Source organism: Ovis aries, chromosome 7, assembly GCF_016772045.2.
Source record: "Ovis aries strain OAR_USU_Benz2616 breed Rambouillet chromosome 7, ARS-UI_Ramb_v3.0, whole genome shotgun sequence".
Taxonomy (NCBI): domain Eukaryota; kingdom Metazoa; phylum Chordata; class Mammalia; order Artiodactyla; family Bovidae; genus Ovis; species Ovis aries.
The window spans coordinates 26,489,343-26,513,959 of NC_056060.1; the positions used below are offsets into that span (position 1 = coordinate 26,489,343).

At 39.1% G+C, this 24,617-nt stretch overlaps 1 protein-coding gene and 1 long non-coding RNA gene across 8 annotated transcripts in view; one reads left to right on the forward strand and one right to left on the reverse strand.

Annotated features, from left to right (window-relative positions):
* Nucleotides 1-1,684: 1,684 nt before the first annotated feature.
* LOC132660175 (uncharacterized) lies at nucleotides 1,685-3,120 on the reverse strand. The gene is made up of 2 exons (XR_009601461.1): nucleotides 2,726-3,120; nucleotides 1,685-2,217 (listed from the first exon to the last, which is right to left on the reverse strand). It is a non-coding gene; the product is annotated as an uncharacterized LOC132660175 (long non-coding RNA).
* SLC12A6 (solute carrier family 12 member 6) overlaps nucleotides 2,388-24,617 on the forward strand; it is a 91,246-nt gene continuing 69,016 nt past the window's right edge. For 3 of the 7 annotated variants that reach the window (XM_012181134.4, XM_060419034.1, XM_012181136.4), the window contains exon 1: nucleotides 2,388-4,051. In XM_012181134.4, the coding sequence (XP_012036524.1) occupies nucleotides 3,781-4,051 (271 nt within the window). In that variant the 5' untranslated portion in view covers nucleotides 2,388-3,780. Of the gene's footprint in view, nucleotides 23,522-24,617 lie in introns of all 7 variants that reach the window. The other 4 variants (XM_012181135.4, XM_060419033.1, XM_004010416.6 and 1 more) reach the window with 2 other exon arrangements.

Here is a 24,617-nt window from a genome sequence, read left to right on the forward strand (position 1 = left end):
TACTCTTCCACCTCTAAAATTGATAGAGTTCAGTGATAGATCTTAATTCATCCAACCATTGTGAATAGGAATGTCTTTATGCATTTTTACTGCTCCTCTGGAAATATCTTGGAGGGTTTTCTTTTAATCCTGGAAGATTTCTTAGGCCATGAGCTTCTATCATGGGGCAACCATAAATTTGTAATCCAATTTCTTCATAGCATAGGGATGATGAGGCAAAATACAGGCATTCAAGAAATGATTGCTCCTTCCTCTCCTTAAGTCAGTTGGGTACTTCCTGAACTTCTTATTTGTGGCTTTTGACATTGAATTGAATGTTTGCCTAGTGCCACTGTAACGTACATCAGCCCAAATTTGATTTATCAAGACTGGCCCTGGAAAGGGGTAAATATGTTTCTCACTGATGCTGATGTCTGACTGTCCCAGCAGAAAAGAATAGTTGACTGTTGAGAGAAAAAAGAAAAATCTAAAGACTTGGGTCATACGTAGTTAATAAAAGACATGATTTCCAGTTCTATTACTTATGAGAATGGTGAGATGGGATACTTATTTTCTGTCAAGCAATTTTTGGTTTCTTAGCCTCTTCACTTATGGCTCTTAGTATTAAAGAGATTGTAAAAGCTTGTCCTGTCCTATTAGAGGTTAATGTTTGAAGAAAGGCTAGAAATTCTGCAAATGACTAGGGAAAAAGGTTCTGCTAAGGAAGTATTTAAAGAACTAACTTCAGGGGAATTCTTGGTGGTTAGGACTCCCAGCTTCCGCTGTCCCTGGGGTGGCAAGCTGCTGCATGGGGTGGCTAAAAAAATAAGCAAATCCTATCTTTTTGTTTTTAATGCAGACTGTGACTCTGTCTTTAAAAGCTACACTGACCCCCCAAAAAAGGATTAGCATTTTTGATACCACCTACTGTGTAGACTAAGGAAAATTCAAATTGGTGTGTATATAGCGAAGATTTTTTTCTTTAGAGATCTCCTAGGTATCTGAGATGTTCTCAGAAATGGGAAACTCTTTAGTATAAAGTGAATGAAAATACACTGTGGAATGAAACAAAATTCAATGTTGTAGAAATCTAGGAATTTTTTTTCTTTTTTTTTTTTTTTTTTTAGTAAGGGGAATGTCTGTAAGACTGAACAGCAAGCCTGCCTAAAAAGAAAACTGATCAGGGAGCTAAATTTCTTGCTTCTGCAAGAAAACTGTAAGCCCGAATCAGTATCACAGGCTTTATAAAGAATCAAGCTTTGAGGAGATTTACATTTTAAATAGGAATCTACTTTACATTTTGTTACCTGTAGCTTTTAAACCAGACTGTGGACTTTGTGTCATGTAATAAAAGATTTCCTGGCTCAGGTCTTCAATACTGTTCTCATCTGTTATTAAGGATGATGTTAAACATTTCTACTTGTGCTGAGCAAGGACCAGGCAAAGTCAGGCCCCAGGTTGTTGACTTTAAATGACTTTTGATAAACAAGGCCCTACATATAGTACAGGGAACTATATTCAGTATCCTGTGATAAACCATAATGGAAAAAAATATTTTTTAAAATATGTGTATGACTGAGTCACTTTGCTGTACGGCAAAGATTGCACATTATAAATGAACTATATGTCAATAAATAAAGTTAGGAAAAATTAAAATTAAGAAAAAGTCTTGATCACAGCTCTAGGAAATAACTTGCAAACAAAACATTGATAAGTCAAATTTATTGAACACCTATTCACGCATTAAATAAACATGCTAGGGAAAATATGGTGGCAGTAGCAGAGAAAACACTGGCGTCAAGAGACAATATCTCAATGTCATCTTCATGTCTAAAAGATGGCTTTTTTAACGGAGCTTTCAGTCTGAGGTAAAACACAAAATTGTATATATGTAACGTGTACAATATGAATATTTGATAGGTGTATACCTGTAGAAACCAGCATTTTTTCCGAAAGACTGCAAATAGAAAATGTAGCACACATTATGTATAAATTTGAGCATACAATTCTTTGGGATATACCACTACATAAAAACTCCAATGAGGGTCATATCCAATATATAGCATATATTTTGGAGGTATATGATGGTGTGAGATTTGTGATTTTTAAAGAAATTATGAATGGTTTTTTGAGGATGTTCTTATTCAGTAGAGATGGTTTTTGCGGTTCTGAGAGTATGGCGTACCCACTGCTCCCTGAAGTCCTTCCACTTCTAGAGTTAGTGCAAGACAGCAGGACCTAGAAGGAAAAGCATTTGTTTTTCCAAATACACGCAGCTGAGGCCCCCACACACCCAACTACAATTCCCGTCGTGCTCCGGGCCTCCCACACTGGGGCCCAACCCGTGCCGCAACCTGAGCGAGCGCATGCGCGCAGCCCTCTCGGCCACCTCGCGGGCTGCAGAGACTGGGCGGGGCTTTCAGACGCTCGTGGGGACGGTGCCGCCCTCCGACCGCTCCCCTAGGCTTCTCTTCGGACCGTTAACCTCGAATGAGGAACGAGCGGGGAGGAAAGGGCGGGGCTGCGGCGGCGCGGGCCCAGCCCGCCGGGCCCGGGGCCGGGGGCGGCGAGGTCACGTAACTGCATCTCTGGCGTCTGGCCAAGGAGGGGGCGCCCTCCCTGGCAGCTCCAGCCGTCCTGCGCGCGCCGTGGCTCGGAAACAGTTACCGGCTCATAAACAACAGCTGCGCGCGCACCCGCATCAGCTGGCGCCGAGATCCCGCACCTGCGACCTCCTCCTACTCACATCCTCGCTGCTCTCTCCGGCTCAGCCAGGGCCAGCCTGAGGCCGCCTCCTCTTCAGTTAGAACCCGAAGGAAGAACAGCGAGGGCTGACCTTGCGCCGGGGCTCTGGTAGGGGAGAGAGCTGCTTCGGCAAAGGGGTGGCTCGTCCTGTCACGCGCAAGAGAAACCGAGTGAGCCAGTCGGAGGCTCGATGGACTGACTAGCAGCGACCTGCCTCGACCCTGAGCTGCAGTCCGCGGAGTCTCGATCAGCTAGCCGCCTCCTCCCAGATCCTAGGGACCTTTCTGCCAGAAGAGCGGGCGGGCCAGCCCCGCAGGCCTCTTGAAGGCAGAAATCCGCTCTGCCCCTGCAGCCTCCTCTGCTCACCCTTCTCTCATTCTCCTCCAGCCGGAGTGTGCGATTATTTTTCCCGTTATGCGTGCGCACCTCTCCCACCAGACCCAAGTGGATTATCGGCCTCAGAAACATCGGGTGGCTGTACACACACCTCCTCCCAGCCAGACCTGTGGGGTATTCACCTGATACACAACAGGTGGCCGGGTATACACCGTTTCTCAAGCTGATCTATGCTGTATTCGTCTGATAAGGGTGGGCTTGTGCTCACTTTGCTCAACTAACCGTGGGACATTTACAGATAAAAAAAGGACTAACTACCTCGGCCTAAACCTTAGGGTCGAGGCAAGAAAGGCTTCGTCACCTGCTTTTCTGACAATGGCCCTGAGCCCACATCCCTGGACCAGAGGAGATAACTAGGTATCTCTTCATTCTGAAGAAACGAAGTTACACGAGATTGGCATCGTTGTCTTTTTTTGTTTTTTTTTTGAATATTTTTCAACTGTTGGTAGTGCACTTTTTAGGACAGCTTGAATTCTTGAATAGGAGGATTCTTATATGTAGTGGCTTTTCGTGTGGTGTAAATCAAGGTAACTGAAGGTTGTTTTTCGTGTTTTTAGTTATCTTTTCTGTTTTTGCAATCAGAAATAGCTTGCAAAGGAGGAAGGGTTTTGCAGGGTTTTTCTTTTTTCCTTGTCTTTATAAAGGAAGAGAAAAATAAAAATGCATCCTCCAGAAACCACCACCAAGATGGCTTCAGTTCGGTTCATGGTGACACCAACAAAGATCGATGACATTCCAGGTTTATCAGACACCAGTCCGGACCTCAGCTCTCGATCCAGTTCCCGAGTAAGATTTAGCTCCCGCGAAAGTGTGCCCGAAACCAGCCGTAGTGAGCCTATGAGTGAGATGTCTGGAGCCACCACTTCCTTGGCAACGGTTGCACTGGATCCAGCCAGTGACCGGACATCTAACCCCCAGGATGTTACTGAGGGTGAGTAGAAACATAGATAACAAAATATTTCCGTTACTGACCTGTTTGTCCAGGATGAAAATATACTGAGAGATCACGTTTCCATTATAGAATAATCATTAGGAACCAAGGAACCTCTGTTTGAGATGTTTAGGAACCCTTTGGGATAATGGTTTGCATAGCCAATCTCTGCAGTAGTAACTTGGTGTGTTTGGAGGTATATGGCAAGAAGGAAAGTGGTTGTGTTTTGACTTCCTCGTTTTCTGTCTCAAACTTGAACTGTATCTTTTGGTTAAGGATGAGTATCAAAGAATTTAATCATTTTCAGGAAGGAGAATCCTAAATGGTAAAATTTAGTGGAGAGTTGGCTTTGGGGGTCTAACTATGACAGTTTGCTTTTAAGGTCACTTATGTGGAGTAGTTATTGATCATATCTTAGTTATTGGCTTTCCTAAAGAGACTTCAGATATTGTATCACAAAATTCTTTTTAAAAATTTATGTTTTTACAGAAGCAGTTGTTCCAGTAGCTAAGCTCAGTCAGGGTGAGGGTGGGTAGATCTGAGTGGGCTGCCTTGTCCAGTGGAGAATTCTAAAGAGGCTTTTAGGGCCTGATTCCACATAAATTTTTTTTGTTTCATTTTGAACTTTAGATGGCATGTACTGAGTATTAAGCCTTTGTAGTCAGGAACAGCACATGAGCCACTTTTGACTTGTATTGACCACTGCAGACCTTTAGCTTCCTAAAGCAATTTGTGTCAACAGGCTTGGAGGTTTCCATTGCGTTTAGTGAGAAAGAGATGATGAAATAAAACAGGTCATAACATTTTTTGGACTAAAGTAGAAAAATTTGAGAAATACCGTACTGCTTTATATATTTAGTTTTATGCTGTGTTCTAACATAGATCTCTCTGGTAATGAAAATTCTCTTAAGAATTTTAAAAGCCCTTAAAATGATATTCTACCCACATTTGAAAACCATCTTCAGCCACTGACTTGCTATTTTCCGGTGTCAGGAAATATTGTTCCTTCTAATCTACAGAGCGCAGGAAACCAAAATGCTTTTAGTTCCTTATTTCTGTTTAGTGTGTTTTAATGTAAGGAGACAAGGTAGATTTGCTAGTTTATAGTCCTTGACTAATTTTTTTTTTTTTTTATGAAGACCTTACAGGTCAATTCCTGGACTTAACAATTTTCACCTTCATGACAGAGTTTATGTTATATACCACGGTATTAAAATTACATTATGGAAATAAAATAATCATTTTCTCTTCTTCCACATTCTAAATTATAGTTTTAGTTTTTACCCATTATACTGTATTTAGGTTGTAAAAATACCAGGTAAAGACTATAACAGTGTTAATTTTTTAAATGTTGTAATTGTCATTTGTTGTTCTTCAGTCACAAAGTCCTGTCTGACTCTTTTGTGACCCCACGGCCTGTAGCCCACTAGGCTCCTCTGTCCGTGGGATTTCCCAGGCAAGAATACTGGAGTCGCTTCTCTTTTCCTTCTCCAGGGGATCTGCCTGACCCAGGGATCAAACTCAAGTCCACTATTTGGCAGGTGGCTTCTTTATCACTGAGCCACCTGGAAAGCCTGTAATTGTTATTAGGTAACAGGTTCTATTCCTGGGTCGGGAAGATCCTCTGGAGTAGGAAATGGCAACCTACTCCAGTATTCTTGCCTGAGAAATCCCCTGGACAGAGGAGCCTGACAGGCTTCAGGTCATGGGGTTGCAAAAGAGTTGGACATGACTGAGCACACATACACAATTTATAGTTGAGTGTTGATAGGTTTGCAAGTTAGGTATCATAGAATTGTATTTTTGTTGTTTCTAAAAGTAGACATATCAGTAATGTATTAACCTTGCAGAGACAGGATCGTTATCTGGGCTGCTCTTCTGATCTATAAGCCGTTCTTTAAGATCTACAGTGGTATCACTTTACCCCATAAGGGTAAAACCATAAGGGTAAAACTGAGACTTGTCTAGGTGAAATCTATCTCGTTTAGGTGGGTACTGAAGTTAAAGCTTGGTCCTCTATCTAACATATTCCTTAATGTTTAGTTTCTGGTACTAGGTGAAAGGGAAATTAACAGTCCAGCCATTAGATCACACTTTTTCCTAGAGTATTCTTGGGAAATGAGTTTCCTACTTTCCTAGTGACCTGTTTTTTCTTACTTATCTTTTAGACAAATTCTTGTGATGGCAATCATCCTGTGATACATTTCCCACACTATAGGAGGGAACTGGTTAGAAATATGCTTCTTTTACCTTTGGTCTTGTAATATGCAGATGCCATAATTAGACTTAGATGTTGTGGCTCAGCTGGTAAGGAATCCACCTGCAATGCGGGAGTCCTGGGTTTGATCCCTGGGTTGGGAAGATCCCCTGGAGAAGGGAAAGGCTCTAATATTCTGGCCTAGAGATTTCCATGGACTGTATAGTTCATGGGTTGCAAAGAGTCAACGGAGTGACTTTCACTTTCACTTTCAAACTTCAAAGAATGCTCTTGTCAAGAAAATCAAGGACATGTGTTAATCTACATTTGTCTCTGGGCTGGATTTAATAAAGGAAAACAAACTACTTCCTTGACTCTATCCATATGCTCATAAGATATTTCAGAATTGTTTCTTGTTTTACCACTTGAAAGTGAAAGTGAAGTTGCTCAGTCATGTCCGACTCTTTGCGACCCCGTGGACTGTAGCCCACCAGGCTCCTCTGTCCATGGGTTTCTCCAGGCAAGAGTACTGGAGTGGGTTGCCATTTCCTTCTCCAGGGGATCTTCCCGACCCAGGGATCAAACCCAGGTCTCTCGCATTGCAGGCAGACGCTTTAACCTCTGAGCCACCAGGGAAGCCCTGTTTTACCACTTAGAATTGTATTGTTATTATTATTTTGGTCTTTTTTATATCCTTTAGTGATTACAACATTGGTATGATTCTCTCTTTTCTCCACAGTTCCCTTGCCTCCCACATTTCTTCCTACCTTCAGTTTATTATCTTGTCATATACCTTTATTAACATTACATTACACAACCAAGGAGGGGTGACGCACGAAGTTTTAAATATTTATGTCTATATTTTAATTTTTTTATACTGTTGGCCTCTTGAGTAGTAATTATCTTTCTGCTATCAAAGTATTTATAGTTCTCTTTCATTTTGTCACTGTCCCATTAGAATTTCTGGGACTGTCAAGCTGGTAAATAAAATCAACAATCTTAGCACTATACTTGCTGGTGCATGAGGAATGCTTTAAATGTACAGAAGGAACTTTTGAGAGTGGACGTCTCCAGAGTTATGAAAACAGAGTGGGGAGAAAGAATTTCCCTTTAAACAATTCAGTAAGGCATATACAATGTTTTATATTGAGAGTGTATCACTTTTATTCTTTACATAAGAAATTCTACCTTTAAAAAATCATTTCTTTTTTCCTTTGGGTTGTGCTGGCTCTTCATTCTGCTCTGAGGGCTTTCTGTGCCGCGAGTGGGGACTCCTCTTCATTGTGGAGTATGGACTTCTCGCTGCGGTGACTTCTCTTGGTGCGGAGCACAGGCTCCAGGCATGAGAGCTTCAGTAGTTGTGGCCCATGGGCTTTAGTTGCCCGTGGCATGTGCAATCTTCTTGGACCAAGGATCAAACCCATGTCCCCTGCATTAGCAGGCAGATTCTTATCCACTGTACCACTAGGGAAATCTGAGAGTGTATCACTTTTAATTTAAAAAAATTTTAGTAGCCATAGCATATCAGTTAGGGAACTTTCAGATGATCAAGAATCAAATTCTCATCAAACCCCATTTTAATAAATGAGGAAACTAAGGGTTACAGAGATGGTTATTTGTAGATTCTGAGTGGCAGAGCCGAGAGTGAAGTGCAGGCCTCCTGACCTCTCTGTCCGTGGCTTTCCGTTTGCCTCTGCCACAATGAACATTTTTTATGTTGGTCTCATAACTATTTGGTTAACTTAAATGATTGCTAAAATAATAATGCCAGGATAGAGCAGAGAACATATTTTTATATGTCTTGTACAGGCTCTAATAACATTTCAACCTTTTCCAATTCAATAAATGCTCCTGGGGGCTCCATGTAGGAGGCACTCCAGTAGAAATTATAGGTCAAACCCCATTCTGCTGAATACTCAGGCAAAATATAGGTTCCGCCTTTGGAGAGCTCATAGAAATAGTGGTGAAAATGACAAGAATGCTTGCACCAGTGTTTACTGAGCAATTATTATGGACTAGACTTGTTCTGGGTGTGAAGGATGCCAGACTGAGAAAAAGAATCCCATTACTGTTCTAAGGAAAGTTATGCTCTAATAGAGAAAGCAAACAAAATTTTGTATAAATTAAAATGCTGTATGATAAATGTAGAAGGAGAAGTGCACATCAAAATACAAAAGAGAAAAATAAAGTAAATTTTAGAATAATACAGTAGAAAAATACAGTAAAGGAAAATTATGAACTGAGAGACTGGAGGACTTGACGGGTAAAATGGTAGTGAAAGATGTAGAAGGGTTAAAGGCTGTGATCAGATGTTTGAAAGCTGGGCTTGATGTGTTCAGAGGTGGAGCAGTTCTAGTGTGGTCCTAGTGTACAGCCTTGGGGGTGGGTTTCTGAGGTGGAGTTAAAACAAAAGCCAGTTGAGTTAGGAAGCTCTAAGTGTACTTTGAGGCTGGCTGTCACCAAACTTTTATTGACGGTTGTTACTGCTAGAGAGGTGAGAGTAATTTAGATAAGCCCCTCCTTCGTGGGGTCACCTCTCTCTGACACCTTGTCTCATTCAGCCTCAAATCCAGATAGATCAGATCTTTAAGTCCCTACATCTCTTACACAGACTACTTCTATAGTACCTATTTCAGTTAGGCTGTAAAGTTCTTAAGGACAGGGACACCAAATTGTCTTTGTATCTTCAGAGCATAATGTTGTCAATTTTTAAAAAATGCACAGCCTAAAAGTTGAGAATTATATTTTATTTGGCAGACTTGCTGAGGGCTTCAACCCAAAGATAGCCTCTCAATAAGCCCTGAGGGACTGTTATAAAGGAGGAGGATATGGAGGAACCAGGATACATAGGAGTTTCTGCCAAAAAACCAAATAGTTGAAACATCAAAAGATTACTGCTTGTTAAGGAAAACTAGACATCTCAAGTTAACAAATTTAGTGCTTTTCTATATATGAGAAGATGCAAAACTCTGGGCTTATTGAAATCATTCCTTTGAGATGCACCTTAGCTGTCTAGGGCCAGTATCCTGGTTTTCTCCATTTTGAATCCCCTCAAGGTGCACCATTGGGGGTGACTGCAATGACTGACGTCTTGATGGCCTCAACAGCCGTTGTTCACTGATACAGCAGGCAACATTCTTTGTCCATCATATTTAAAAGCTCTTCAGCCAGAGTTGGGGACCATAGCTCAAAAGGAAAGAGGGATTAATGTAATATACATGTGAAGAATTTTCCTACTGTAGGTGGGCTTCAAAGGGTAAGTAGACATTCACCAAGTGGATAAGGCCTGGCAGTCTTTTCCTTAAATGCTGATAGGTCTTAACAAATATTTATCTGCACTTGGCACCATTACATCACACATGGACATTAAGCCCACTCTACTGACCCACCAATTCTGTGTTATTAGTAATCATACCAGTCTCTCGAGCTGGGGTTAAATAATGTTTGACTAAGAATCAGAATAAAATTGGAAAGCTATCTTTTTTTTCTCTCATAAAACACGTTTCAAAGTACCAAGCACTTTTTTTATGCTTTTGAAAAAAAGTCTAGTTTTTTGCACCAAACAAAACTAAGTGAATTACATTGTAGGTGACAATTATAGGTGACTATTAACTTTCTTTTAAATATACCTTTCATATTATATGATTATTGAATACTGTCCTTCACTTTGACACACTAATAAAGAGCTGTAACTAACAGTGTATAAGGTAGTAAAGGGGATAGTTTTGTAAAACCATGTGGATTTGGTACCTTCTTAGTTTTCCTAATAGCATCCTCTGGTAGGTTTTTTTTTTTTCCCCAAGCTCAATTCGCACCCCCCATTTTTTTTAAAGACAAATTATCCCTTGTGTGAAACATTTTGGTTATAGACCAAGTCTCAATACTGCACAGTTAGTGATTAAATTGTATAATGTATTATCAATATTTTATACCACAAGTAGCAATCAGCTAAATCCAGAGTGTGGCAAATTTTATTGAATAATTAGAATTTTCAACAAATAAGTGAATGGGGTGAAAGAGGAGTTGATGGAAAGGGGGAAAGGCTGTTTCAGATAAAAAGAATATCAACCAAATACATGTGTGGACTTTTTTTGGATCCCGATGTGAGACATTACTTTGCCGACTAAGGTCCGTCTAGTCAAGGCTATGGTTTTTCCAGTAGTCATGTATGGATGTGAGAGTTGGACTGTGAAGAAGGCTGAGCACCGAAGAATTGATGCTTTTGAACTGTGGTGTTGGAGAAGACTCTTGAGAGTCCCTTGGACTGCAAGGAGATCCAACCAGTCCATTCTGAAGGAGATCAGCCCTGGGATTTCTTTGGAAAGAATGATGCTAAAGCTGAAACTCCAGTACTTTGGCCACCTTATGCGAAGAGTTGACTCATTGGAAAAGACTCTGATGCTGGGAGGGATTGGGGGCAGGAGGAGAAGGGGACGACCGAGGATGAGATGGCTGGATGGCATCATTGACTCGATGGACGCGAGTGTGAGTGAACTCTGGGAATTGGTGATGGACAGGGAGGCCTGACGTGCTGCGATTCATGGGATCGCAAAGAGTTGGACACAACTGAGGGACTGAACTGAACTGATGTGAACCAACAACTGTAAAAAGGCTTGAGAAAATCAGGGAAACGTGACCATGTGCTTAATATTAAACAACATGAAGGAATTATTGTGAGTTTTCTCAGGCGTATTTATGCACTGTGGTAATGTAAAGCCCTGATCTATAGAGGTACATATTGACATACTAACAGGTGAAATGAAGTGTACTCCACCCTCCCCTCATACCAAAAAAATAAACTTTGAGAGATAGACAAGACTGACAGACATTTATGATTTGTTGAATTGGAGTAAAAGGTACATGAGGATTCATCTTACTGTTTTCTCTGATTTTGTGTATATTTGAAAACATCTGTAATACAAGCTTTTAAAAAGTTGGACTGAAATCCAGAAATAGACTTAATAGAAAGGACTTTGTTTTATAGAGTCTGTCCTAGAATATTCTAGATATTTGATTAAATATTAGTGACTGAAAGAGTGATTACTTCAACTTCTCATCTTTTATCCTGGGTGATCTCTCCTATCTCCTCAGTAATTGTTTGCATCAGAGGCCTTTTTCTTTTCCTGTCAGAGGCATGTTTATTTTTCTTTTTTCTTTTTAATTTATTTTTTTATGAAGGATAATTGCTTTACAGAATTTTGTTGCTTTCTGTCAAACCTCAACATGAATCAGCCATAGATATACATATATTCTCTTTTTGAATCTCCCTCCCATCTCCCACCCCATTCTACCCCTCTAGATTGATACTGAACCCCTGTTTGAGTTTCGTGGGCCATACAGCAAATTCCTGTTGGCTATCTATTTTCCATATAGTAATATTGTTTCCATATTATTCTTTCCATACATCTCACCCTCTCCTCCCCTCTCTCCATGTCCATAAGTCTATTCTCTATGCCTGTTTCTCCATTGTTGCCCTGTAAATACATCCTTCAGTACCATTTTTCTAGAGTCTGTATATATGCATTAGAATACAATATTTATCTTTCTCTTTCTGACTCACTTCACTCTGTATAATAGGTTCTAGGTTCATCCACCTCATCAGAACTGACTCAAATGTGTTCCTTTTTATGGCTGAGTAATATTCCATTGTGTGTATGTACCACTTCTTTATCCATTCATCTGTCAGTGGACATCTTCATTGCTTCCATGTTCTAGCTATTGTAAATAGTGCTGCAGTGAACAGTGGGATACATGTGTCTCTTTCAGTTTTGGTTTCCTCAGGGTATATGCCTGGGAGTGGGATTGCTGGGTCATATGGTGGTTTTATTCCTAGTTTTTTAAGGAATCTCCATACTGTCTTCCATAGTGGCTGTATCAGTTTACATTCCCATCAACAGTGCAAGAGCGTTCCCTTTACTCCACACCCTCTCCAGCATTTATTGTTTGTAGACTTTTTGATGAGGCCCATTCTGACCGGTGTGAGGTGATACCTCATTTGCAGTTTTGATTTGCATTTCTGAGGGATTCTCATAAACTTTGCTTTGCTATTATCTGTACTGGGAATGGAAGAGAAGGAAGAGGGCCTGGGAACCTAAGAATCTCATATAGTCATGCTTTTCCGTGTTAAAGCTGTTAAAATAAGAGGAATGTTTTAAGGCAATTTGTGCTGACCTAGAAGGATGATATTTTGCTGTAAACTTGAATCGAAGCTGCTCTTTTTTTTCTTTCTCTGTGTAATAAATGCTTTTGGACTAGCCAGACCTAAAATGGCCACCTTTGCAAGCTTCCCTGGAAAAGGGCAAATTGAATTTCAGTCTCCCCCTCCTTGCCCTTTTGGCCTGATGTAAGCTGCATAGCTTCACCTGGTGGGCCTGTTGACTCAGAGTAATGCACATTCTATGCATTTAAGTTCTTAGTGATGTGTTTCTTAGCAGTAGATATGAAAATTTGGAGAGCTGTATTATAGGAATTATGAAAGCACTTTATTTTGTGATTGTGTAAAACAGTGTATTTTAATGAAATTTTAGAAGTAAGTGGAAAACCGAAGAAGATATTCCCCATTAAAACCTTGTTATTCGTGCTTTGGTGCACTTGAAGAGTGCCTGCAATGGTGTATAAAGTTATGAGCACAAAGCTGCAGAGCACACAGCACACACACACACGCACGCACGCACGCACGCACGCACGCACGCACACAGCACCTTGCTTTAGCTGCAGAAGTTCAGTATTGGTTAATAGGAAATGTTGTTACTGTATTTGCTCAGTGCTAAAGTGTTCATTTGTCAAATTTTTAACATTTCTGATTCTCAAGTGCATCTTACTTTTGAAAAATTTTAATCTACTTAAATCACAGGTAGAACTGAACAGTTACCAAGATATCAGAATCAAACCAATATTGTAAATAAGTCAATCTGAAAGGCTATGCAAAAGTTGAAAATTTGAAGTTACCTCTGGGTCTCTTAACTGAAAAAATGTAAGGACTAAAGCTTTTTTCTTCTTCTGAAAATTTATATTTTTGTATCTGGACAGGATAGAAAAATGAAAACAAAAGCAGTATTAAGTTGTTAGGAAATGGTATATACTTAGGTCTTAATCCTAACTTTAGTTTTTGTTTTGGGTGGTTTTGTTTTTTCCTGGCAGGGAAAGTAGTTTGGCCATGCTGGGTGCATGTGGGATCTTAGTTCCTTGACCAGGGATTGACCTCATGCCCCTTGCATTGGGAGCAAGAAGTCTTAACCACTGGACCACCAGGGAAATACCATGGTTTTTTTCTTTTTAAAATTTCCTATAAAATAACAGTCTTCTGCTTTGTATTTTTGGTGCTCCATAGCTAAGCCTTATTATATTTATATGGCCTTGAGAAATCCATGCAAGATATTCAGTTTGTCTTGATCACACAGTAAAAGGCTTTACTGTAGTCAGTGAAGCAGAAGTAGATTGGCAGGTGGAATCCTAACCACTGGTTCCTCTTTAGAGCAAATAAAGAGCCTCTTGATGAAGATGAAAGAGGAGAGTAAAAAAGCTGGCTTAAAATTCAGCATTCAAAAAACTTAAGATCATGGCATCTGATCCCATCACTTCATGGCAGATAGATGGGAGACAATGGAAACAGTGTCAGACTTTATTTTCTTGGGCTCCAAAATCACTGCAAATGGGGACTGCAGCCATGAAATTAAAAGGCACTTGCTCCTTGGAAGAAAAGCTATGACAAACATAGACAGCACATTAAAAAGCGGAGACATTACTTTGCCAACAAAGGTCCATCTAGTCAAAGCTATGGTTTTTCCAGTAGTCACGTATGGATGTGAGAGTTGGATCATAAAGAAGGCTGAGCACCGAAGAATTGATGCTTTGAACTGTGGTGGTGGAGAAGACTCCTGAGAGCCCCTTGGACTGCAAGGAGATCAAATCAGTCCATCCTAAAGGAAATCAGTCCTGAATATTCATTGGAAGGACTGATGCTGAAGCTCCAATACTTTGGCCACCTGATATGAAGAACTGACTCATTGGAAAAGGCCCAGATGTTGGGAAGGATTGAGGGCAGGAGGAGAAGAGGAGAACAGAGGATAAGGTGGTTGGATGGCATCATCGACTCAATTGGATGGCATCATCGACTCAATGCACATAAGTTTGGGCAAACTCTGAGAGATGGTGAAGGACAGGGAAGCCTGGCCAACAACAGTGGTCAGCTCTGCTGCAATATTTATTAAGCTGCAAATGTGTAATAGAGTAGAAGAGGTATGAGGAAATGCAAGTTTTATGTTCTATGTATATTTTTGCAATTATTTTGCCTCACATTGTGGGCATGAAAGGAAATTTTTTTTTAATGTAGTAAAATGATATGTTTTCTGAATAACCTAAGGTTCTATGTCCCTAACAAGAAATCTGGCCTAAAAATGCATTTTTACTCTCTTTTACACAAATGATCTCAAATACCTAGGACATTATGAAAGTGAAAGTTGCTCAGTTGTGTCCAACTCTTTGCGACCCCATGGACTATACAGTCCATGGAATTCTTCAGGCCAGAATACTGGAGTGGGTAGCCTTTCCCTTCTCCCGGGGATCTTCCCAACCCAGGGATTGAACCTCCATCTCCGGCATTGCGGGCGGATTCTTTACCAGCTGAGCCACAAGGGAGGCCCCAGGGCATTATAATAGTGCTTAATTAACATGAAGGTTTACTGATTTAGTTACATTAGTCCATCTAAAAATAAAAAGAAAGTGAAGAAAGTGTTAGTCGCTCAGTCATGTCCAACTCTTTGTGACCCCATGGACTGTAGCCCACCAGGCTCCTCTTGTCTGTGGAATTCTCTAGGCAAGAAAACTAGAGTGGGTTGTCATTCACTTCTCCAGGTGATCTTCACAACCCAGGGATCAAATCCAGATCTCCTGTGTTGCAGGCAGATTCTTTACTGTCTGAGCCACCAGGGAAGCCATCTAAAGTTAATTAATATTCATGTTTCAACGCTTGTCTCAATAGATCTATTTAATTTATTTTTAAACAAAGTGTTTTTATTAGAGACTCGTTTGTATGAGAGGGAAAAAATCCACTCAAAGCATCATCTGTCATTATGCATTAACCTCCAACACTCATGGGTTCTCACTGGACCACTGAATGTTAACAATAAGTCTGTGCCTGTCATCCTCAGTAGATCTATTTTAAAATTGAGTTTTGTTGCTGGGGAGAGAGGAAGCAATAATTTATAAAAAATACTTGTTCTCTGACATAAAAATTAACAAGGAAATTTTGTTTCAAATTATGTTTTCATTTTTCTTTTTTTATATTTTAGAAATATGTCCTAAGTTTTGATAATGTTTAATATCAGTTTTATTTTCTATGTACTACTGGTAGCATTGACTAGAAGCCCATAGATCATATTTCAGAATGAAGTATCATGCCTCAGAAATGAAAATCTGAGTTACTGAGTGGTTATGTTTTCATACTTAGGTTGATTTTGGGGGCCTCTCATTTGTAGGTTACAATTGATATTGGGATGAGCAACCTTATATAGGGAATTGCAATACTCTGAAAGAGATAACAGTAGAAGCTGAGGGCTCTAAGTACTTAAAAGGCTTTTGATAATACCTTCTTTAGTATTTGGATCAGTAGCCAAAATGAATGGCGTAGCTCTCAAACTAGCACTAGCCATCAACCATTATTCTTTCCTTTAATGAAGACTCACAGCTTAAGGTTCCTACAGAAGAAACTGGGCAAGGTGGTACTGTTGTGCTCTCAAGATTGATTCTATAAGTTACACTCCCGGTTATATATTGCTTGTTATTATGTAGTTAATAGGATAATAAGTCTGCAAGCTCCTTGAGGGCAGAACAGTGTCGTCTTCTCCATTGCATTCCTCTTTCCTGGCATATGGCATATTGAATAAATGCATGAGTCTTCAGCCTCAGTAAAGCATGAGATTCTTCTGATGTTTTGATTTGGAGAACTCTTTGTTATCCTTACCCTATAGTTTTACGAATCCATCAGAAAATAATGTCTTTTTTGTATTTACTGTCTTTCAGTCATCAGTCCCAAAATACATTATAAATATCATTTTATAAAAATCCATTCATAGAAAATTTTATGTAATTTTGAGATTTAGAAGTTTTGATGCCTTACTATCCATGATAGTTGGTCCTCACCAAAGTAACTGACTCATTTAATTCTTTGTATAGTTGTCTACATAGTAAGGCAAATTTAGAATTTGTGATCAGTTTTATACTTTAAATTAATATTTAAATTAGTATTTGAAGGAGAAAAAGGTTTCGCTGAGTATGTTAAATAGGAAATTTGTGTATAATGAAATTCTGTATACTTTTCAAATTTAAGTAGTGAACTGCCTGCTAAGCTTCTTCAGTCGTGTCCGACTGTGTGTGACCCCTATTGACTTCTAATAAAATGTTTAGAATATTCTCTAATAGAGCCATTCAGAGTGAGGTATGCAGATGGTGCTGGACCATGAGCTATTTATAAACCTCCTTACATATGAAGTGAAGTCTCTCAGTTGTGTCCGACTCTGTGGGACCCCATGGACAGTAGCCTACCGGGCTCCGCCGTCCATGGGATTTTCCAGGCAAGAATACTGGAGTGGGCTGCCATTTCCTTCTCCAAGGGATCTTCCCAACCCAGGGATCAAACCCAGGCCTCCTGCATTGCAGACAGACGCTTTACCATCTGAGCCACCAGATACTTCTTCCTTACATATATGAGGAGATAATTTCAGAAATTAAGTTTTTAGAACTTGCTTAGCAATTTGTTAGAGTAAGTTTATGTATATTGAATCTAATGATAAAAATTGGAATTTGTGTTTTGAATATTTCATTTTCTAGTAATTTTTATTTTATGTTTTTATAGGTCTTTTTTTTGTCCATAATGAATGGCAATTTAAAGAAAAATAGTCCTTTACCAAAGATAATTTGCAGTGTAATTTGCATAGGTTTTGTACAGTACAGTTCTCAATTTCTTCAAACTAAGTGGAAATACATATATGATTTGCTCTAAAGTTGAGTGGTTTTTTTTTTTAAGATTTATTTGTTTTTGGCTGTGCTGGATATTTGTTGCTGCACGTGGGCTTTCTCTAACTGCAGTGAGAGGTGACTGCTCTTCATTGTGGTGCATGTGCTTCTCATTTCAGTGGCTTCTCTTGTTGGGGAGCATGGGCTTTGGAGCACTGGCTCGGTAGTTGTGGCGCACAGGCTTAGTTGCTCCGCTGGCATGTGGGATCATCCCAGACCAGGGATTGAACCCATGTACCCTGCACTGGCATGTAGATTGGTAACCACTGGACCACCAGGGAAGCCCCTAAAATTGAGTGTTTAATGATGGGATTTAACAAAATATTACAAACTGAAAGAATCCTTCTGTTGAAAGTAATTTCCTATTGACTTCCACTTGTTTCAGTGTCTTCACTGAAGCTAACTTGTCTTTTTTTTTTTTAATAAATGGGTTGAATAAAATAAAATGCTAGTTATCATGAATTGTTAACCATGATTAAAAATTAATAATAGAATAGGGTAGAGTGGTAAATTGTACTTTCAAAATATTACCCAAAATAGACCCATTCTTTTAAAGAATGGTCATGATTCTTGGGAAAAAAAAAAAAAAAAAAAACCTAGTCACAAGAAAAGTTTCTTAGTGAAAGTAGCTAATAAATATAACATGTATAATATTTAGCTCTTTAAAATGCCCTTTCTGCCCTAGCTTGGCCTTGTACCTTATTGCATGAAAATACTATAGATTTTTTTTACAACTATAGATTTTTTTTAATGTATTGATGTATAGCTGATTTACAGTGTTGCGTTAATTTCTGCTATGTAGCATATTCTTTTCCATTATGGTTCATTACAGAATATTGAATATAGTTCCCTGTGCTACGCAGTAGGACCTTGTTGTCTATCCATTCTCTATATAGTAGTTTGCATCTGCTAGCTCCAAACTCCCAATCCATCCCTCCCTCACCCACTCTTCTCCCTGGCAACCACAAATCTGTTCTCCCCTGGATTTTTTTTTTAATGTAAAAATGTAAATATTTCAGACCTGCATGGTGACTCTCATTTCAAACAGTGTTCAAAACTCTAGAATCAAAGTTCAGGAAAAGCTTTTATGCAACTCCCTAAATTTTATGTGAAATGAAATTTGACCCATGAGTGATTTGTTCCAAAGTTTTTTAGATTTCAGTGAACTTCGTTTAGTTCATTGTATTTTTTTTCAACAATTTTTTATGACAAATTTCACACATACACAAAAGTTGAAAGATTATATTATAAATACTCATAACCATGTCCTCTGGAGGCTACACTTAGCATTTTGCTGTATTTGTTTTATCATATGTTCATCCCTTCCAATGATCCATCTATTTTTGAAGCATTTCAAGGGTAAGTTGCAGACATTAGTGTGCTTCACACTTAAACACTTCAGTATGTGTATAATTAATGTGTAATGTATAATTTATAATGTTTTTGAGATTCATTCATGTTGTTGAATGTATCAGTAATCCATTCCTGGTTATTGTTGGGTAATAGTCTATTGTATGAATATACTATAGGTTGTATATCTTGTGATGGATACCTACTAGGCTGTTTCCTGTTTGAACTGTTATAAATAAAGCTGCTAGTACATACTTGTTCAAAATTTTTATGATTTTAGCTTTTATTTCTCTTTGGTAAATATCTAGAAGAGGAATTGCTGGGTCATAAAGTAGGTGTGTGTTTAAATTTATTTTAAAAGTGCCAGACTTTCTTCCAAAGTGGTCAACATTTCCATTCACATTTGCTCTACATCCTTGCCAACAGTTTTAATTGTGATTTTAATTTGCATTTCCCTGATGGCCACTGATGTGTTGAGTGTTTTTTTCAGTTGCTTATTATTATCCTTGTATATAGCTTCTTTTGTGAGTTGTCTGTTTGAATCTTTTGCTCATTTTCTGTTGAGTCGTCTTGTCACTGTTGAGTGGGTTGGGAAGATCCCCTAGAGAAGGGCATGGCAACCCACTCCAGTATTCTTGCCTGGAGAATTCCGTGTACAGAGGAGCCTGGTGGGGTCCGTGGGGTCACAAACAATCGGTCATGACTGAGTGACTAACACTTTCACTTTTCTTGGGGATTTTTATATATTCAGACCACAAGTCCTTTGTCAGGCATATGTTTTATGAATGTTTTCTCCCAGTCTTTGACTTGCCTATTCGTTTTCATAATGGTGTCAGTTTACTGTATTTTTTCAACATTTTGTTATAAAAAAATTTCAAACATACAGAAAATTAAAAGACTTATAGTGGATTAGAGTCTCGGGTTCGACCCATGAGTGGGGAAGATCCTCTGGAGGAGGACATGGCAACTCACTTTAGTATTCTTGCCTGGAGCATCCCCTGGATGGTGCTACAAAGAAAGACCGAAATGGAGGGACACGGTGCATTCATGAGTTGACAGACTCAGCTTGGCTAATGGCTGACAGCTCAGAATTAAAAAAAGCAGGGACCACTATGATATCAGAAGGGGACGACAGAAAATGAGATGGTTGGATGGCATCACGGACTCAATGGACATGAGTTTCAGCAGACTCCGGGAGATGGTGAAGGACAGAGAAGGCTGATGTGCTGCAGTTCATGGAGTCACAGAGAGTCGGACAGGACTGAGTGACTGAAGAACACAGCTATGATATCAAAAACTGGGTCTATTCATGAGGAAAGGGAGGAGAAGATTAGGAAGAGGGGTGGGAGGGTGATGAAACCTAAACCATTACTTTTATTTCTGAACACTTAATGATATTATTTTTATATTCACTTAAAATGTACATAAATGGCTTCATACTCTTATACTGTAAAAAAAAAAAAAAAAGACTTATAGTGAACGCTCATATGCGTACCACCCAGAATCTGTCGTTAACATTTTATTATACTTTTCCTGTCACAACTTGTCTATCCATTTATATGCATTTTAAGCTAAATTGTGGATATCAGTTCATTTTCCCCCAATACCTCAGGATACATACTATTAAGTAGAATTCATTATCTGTTTGCAGCTTTTTTTTCTTTCAAGTTACACTTTTCATACAGCAAAATACACAACTTTTAAGTGAAGATTGACTGAATTTTGACAAATGAATACACGTGTGGAACTCTTAAACTCCATGTCAAGATGTAGAATCTTACCAACACTCTGGAAGTTCTCTTTTGCTCCATCCCAGTTAATCCCCACTTCCATTCCTCCAGAGGCAACCACGGTCCTGTTTTTTATCCACCATATTACTTTTGCCAGCACTGTCCTGTTGGTTGTTTCATATATTATGTATTCTTTTGTTTAAGGCTTCTGTAACTTAGCATAATGTTTTTGAGATTCATCCCTATTGTTGTAGGTATCACTGGTTCATTCCTTTTTATAGCTGAGTAGTAATCCTTTGTATGAATGTATCAGAGTTTATTTACTCATTCTTCTGTGGGCTTCCTGTTTGGGGCTGGGTTTCCAGTTTCGAGCTATTGTTAATAACTGCTATGAACATTCTTATACAAGTCCTCCTGTGGGAATATATTTTCATTCACAGGATAAATTCAGAAGTGGTAAATACTAAGGAGTGCAATTGTTGGATTATAAGGATAAGTACCAGACCCTTTTCCAGAGTGGTGAACCAGTTTGCACATCATTAAAAATGTATGAAAGTTCCTTCCATTCCTCAGCCCCCCTGAACTTGGTATTATCCATCTTCCCAGTTTTATCTGTCATGCAGCCTATGGAATGGTATACCTCATTGTTTTAGTTTGTTGGTCTTTAAATAGCTGTTTCTTATATCCCACCTTCTCTATCTAACCACTGTTCCTGTACAGAACTTACACATCTCTTCTTTGCCACTCCCCCGACCCTTTTCTGTATTACTTTAACTTTGCCTTGAATTTTTTATTATACTGTACTACCTACAGTCCAGTCTAGGAGAGAACTATTTTAAACTTGCTGACCATTATGGTTACCAGAGCATTAAATTGGTAAATAAATTACACCTATTGTAGATTGACAGATATTTGTTACCTTCCTACTTGTTAGGTTTGGGGTATTTTTTAGAGGGGAGAGGTGACAGGATAACATTTGTACATAGGGTTATATGTACAAGCTACACGTAGATTTATAAACACAAGTAATTGTTTCTGTCCATTGACTATAAAAAATTAGGTACAATTCAACTCTTTTTATAAAATAAATATGAAAAGGTAAGATCCCATTGGAAATATCTAGTGACACTAAAGTATTAATACATTTGAAACCTAGAATATAATATGGAAATCTTTGACAATCTGGCAGTTGTTTTAAGTACCTTTGAGTAAATTAGTTGAGTAGCTACCCAAGTGGTTAATATGGAAAAATCACCAAGGGTACTACCACACCTGACTTACTTCGCTTCTCTCAGAGAAAAAAATCTCAGTAGCTACAAAGCCTTCTTTTTTTTTTTTCTTATAGTGATTTTCAGCCTTGGCTGCCTGTTAGAACCATTTGGGGGAGGGGGGGGAGCTTTTCAAAGTCCTGTTGCCCAGGTTCTACTCCAGAGCAGTTATATCAGAATATCTGGGATGGGACTCAGGCATCAGTAGTTTTAACATCTCCCAGCTGATTCCAATTTGTAGCCTAAGATTACAAACCAGTGTTATACAGGAACCCATGAAATAAAATTTAAGTAAATGTATATGAGTTTCTTTTCTGTGAAACCTCTACGCTGACTACCATCAAAGGTATTGGGGATTTTTAATTTGGACTTCACCATTTACATGACTTTGGGCAAGTTCTTAGCCTAATGTTTCTGTTTTTGTGATGATTAAATGAGATCCTAATGAAAAGTTTCTAATGCAGTGCAGTGTACAAGTAGGTCTTTAACAGCTATGAGCTTTGTTCTCTTTTGGAAGTGGTGTATATTAGAATAAATGAGGGTTATAAACCATCACTGTTCTCTTTTAAATTTAGTGCAGTCTTGCTTGTCAGGTGTTACTAACAACGAAATCCTCCTATTACATTATTAACATGGAAATTAGCACAGAGCTCAAGGCTCAGAGGTTAAAGCGTCTGCCTGCAATGCGGGAGACCTGGGATTGATCCCTGGGTCGGGAAGATCCCCTGGAGAAGGAAATGGCAACCCACTCCAGTATTCTTGCCTGGAGAATCCCATGGACGGAGAAGCCTGGTGGGCTATAGTCCACGGGGTCGCAAAGAGTCGGACACGACTGAGCGACTTCACTTTCACTCAAGTTACTGAACTCCTGTGTTAGACTGCTCAGATAGGGCCTCATACTCCGTTAAAGTCATCAACTGAGAACACAATTATCTGATAAAATATATCAAAAGTATGTTAAGTGTGTGCTGAAGGAACTATACACCTCTCCATCAGGGATTTTCTTGGATTGTTTTTTCTTTAAAACACAATGTTTAAACTCTCTGTACAAAACGAAAAATGCTTAACTCTTCTCATTAAAAATATTTAGCTCTTTTAAACAAATTTGGACTTTCAGGGAAGTTAATGTCTCTTCTTGGGTGTCCTTGTATACCCTACAACATCTCGAACTATGCCTTATCTAATATACATAGGTATTCATTAAATATTTGTTGAATGAATGTTCTCATCTGAAAGATAAGAAAAAACATTGACTTGCATGACTGTTTTCAATATGCTTTGAAATAAAGCAACAACAGAAACTTACAGATAGTTGACTTTCTAAATTGATGTAGTACCAGTCTTTAATGAATTGTTCCCTAGTCTTTGTCCTGTGAGATGTGAGGGCAGAGGTTGAGATCTCGATGTGCAAATAACTTAAAGAAACAAGAGGGCGCCTACACAATGGACAGAGTTTCAAGCATTCTTCCCACTCTCCAGCCCTTGGCTTCTCTGGGAAAACAGCCTAAACCATTCTTGTGATTCTCACAGTTTAATAACAAATAAGCAATAGGTGGAATGCTTAATCCTTTTAAGTGAGTGGTAAACACCACCTTGGAAGGCGGGTTTTCCAGGTTCCCCTCCCTTAGGGCTGTAGGTCACGTGAACTGAAAGTACTTCCCGATTCCCTGCCTGGGTCTCCCGTGGGCAGTGATCAGTCAGAAAGGGGCACCGCAAGGAAGTGACAGGCAGCGAAGGTAGACTGGAAGGAAGCAAACACAGGGGGAGCGCACGTTCCTGACTGTGACAATGCCGCACTTCACGGTGACTAAAGTAGAGGATACAGAGCAGGGGGCAGCAGCTTCCGGCTCTCAGGAGGGGGAACCCAGTGCAGCAGAAAGAAAAGCCCCGATTCAGCATTCAGACGGACCAGGTGAGTACTCAGCTCGGGAGCTTAGGAAAACTGGAGGTCTCATGAAAGAAACTAACTAAAATATTCAGAATGCCTCGTTAAGAGTGGAGAAAAAGTATTGTGGTTCAAGTGTTTTTCAGTCAGCTGTTTCACTCCTTTGTATATCTGATAACTTTTTTCACATTCTGGTTTGTTTTTCCGCACAATGAGTTCTGTGTTCATTACCTACAGGTGAAACTGAACCAGTACTCGTGTATGAAAAGTGTTTTCAAGCAGAAAGAAAGGCACAATTAGAGGCAATTTATGTGGAATTTAGAATTCATCTTTTGCTCAGTTTAAAAAGTACATCAACAGGGAGCATGGTTCAGCAGTTTTGTACAGTGGACTCTGCACTTGTACTTCTCAAGTTCTTCAGTATTTTGCCTCAGTTTTTACCAGTTAAAGAGTAATTCAATAGTAAATCGTCTAAGCATTCTTGAATGAAAGAACAAAAGTACAGTAGGTCAGTTGTGACTAGCATAGCTTCGGGTTTAATAAATTTGATGAATGTGATTATTCCTATTATTTTCTCTAAATGGTAACAATTACACTTGCTGTGGGAATTGTGGCTTTGAATTTTTAACATGCTGTTAAAGTCTGAGTTAATATTATGATATTAAATACAGCCATAGTTTGAAGCCCTTTATATTTTAAGTCTGTAACTTTCATAAATATTCAAAAATTTCTCTAGTCTGTGAATAAAGGCAAAGGGAATAAAAGTCTCTTAAAATTCCTTTTGATTCCGTGATTCTAATTTTCCGCTAGCAAGTAACACATCATAATTCGTTGCTGTAACTGCTGTTGACTCTCTCCTGTCCTACCAAGCATTCATGAATTTTTAAGAATCTCTAACTTAAAGATAAGGCTTATCACAGTAAAGCTCCGTTTGTTTATCTTTTCATTTTAGAGAATTTACTAGGGGAAGATAAGAAAGAAGATTTTATGGAAACTCTTTTTCCTCCAGGTTATTTTTTTTTCCCCTGGGGTATTTTTCATTTGGCTAAACAACTAGGGTGATAAGTTGAAATTAAGGTTATTTAACCTCAACAGGGAGTTACTGTGTGGCAAAGAGAACTTA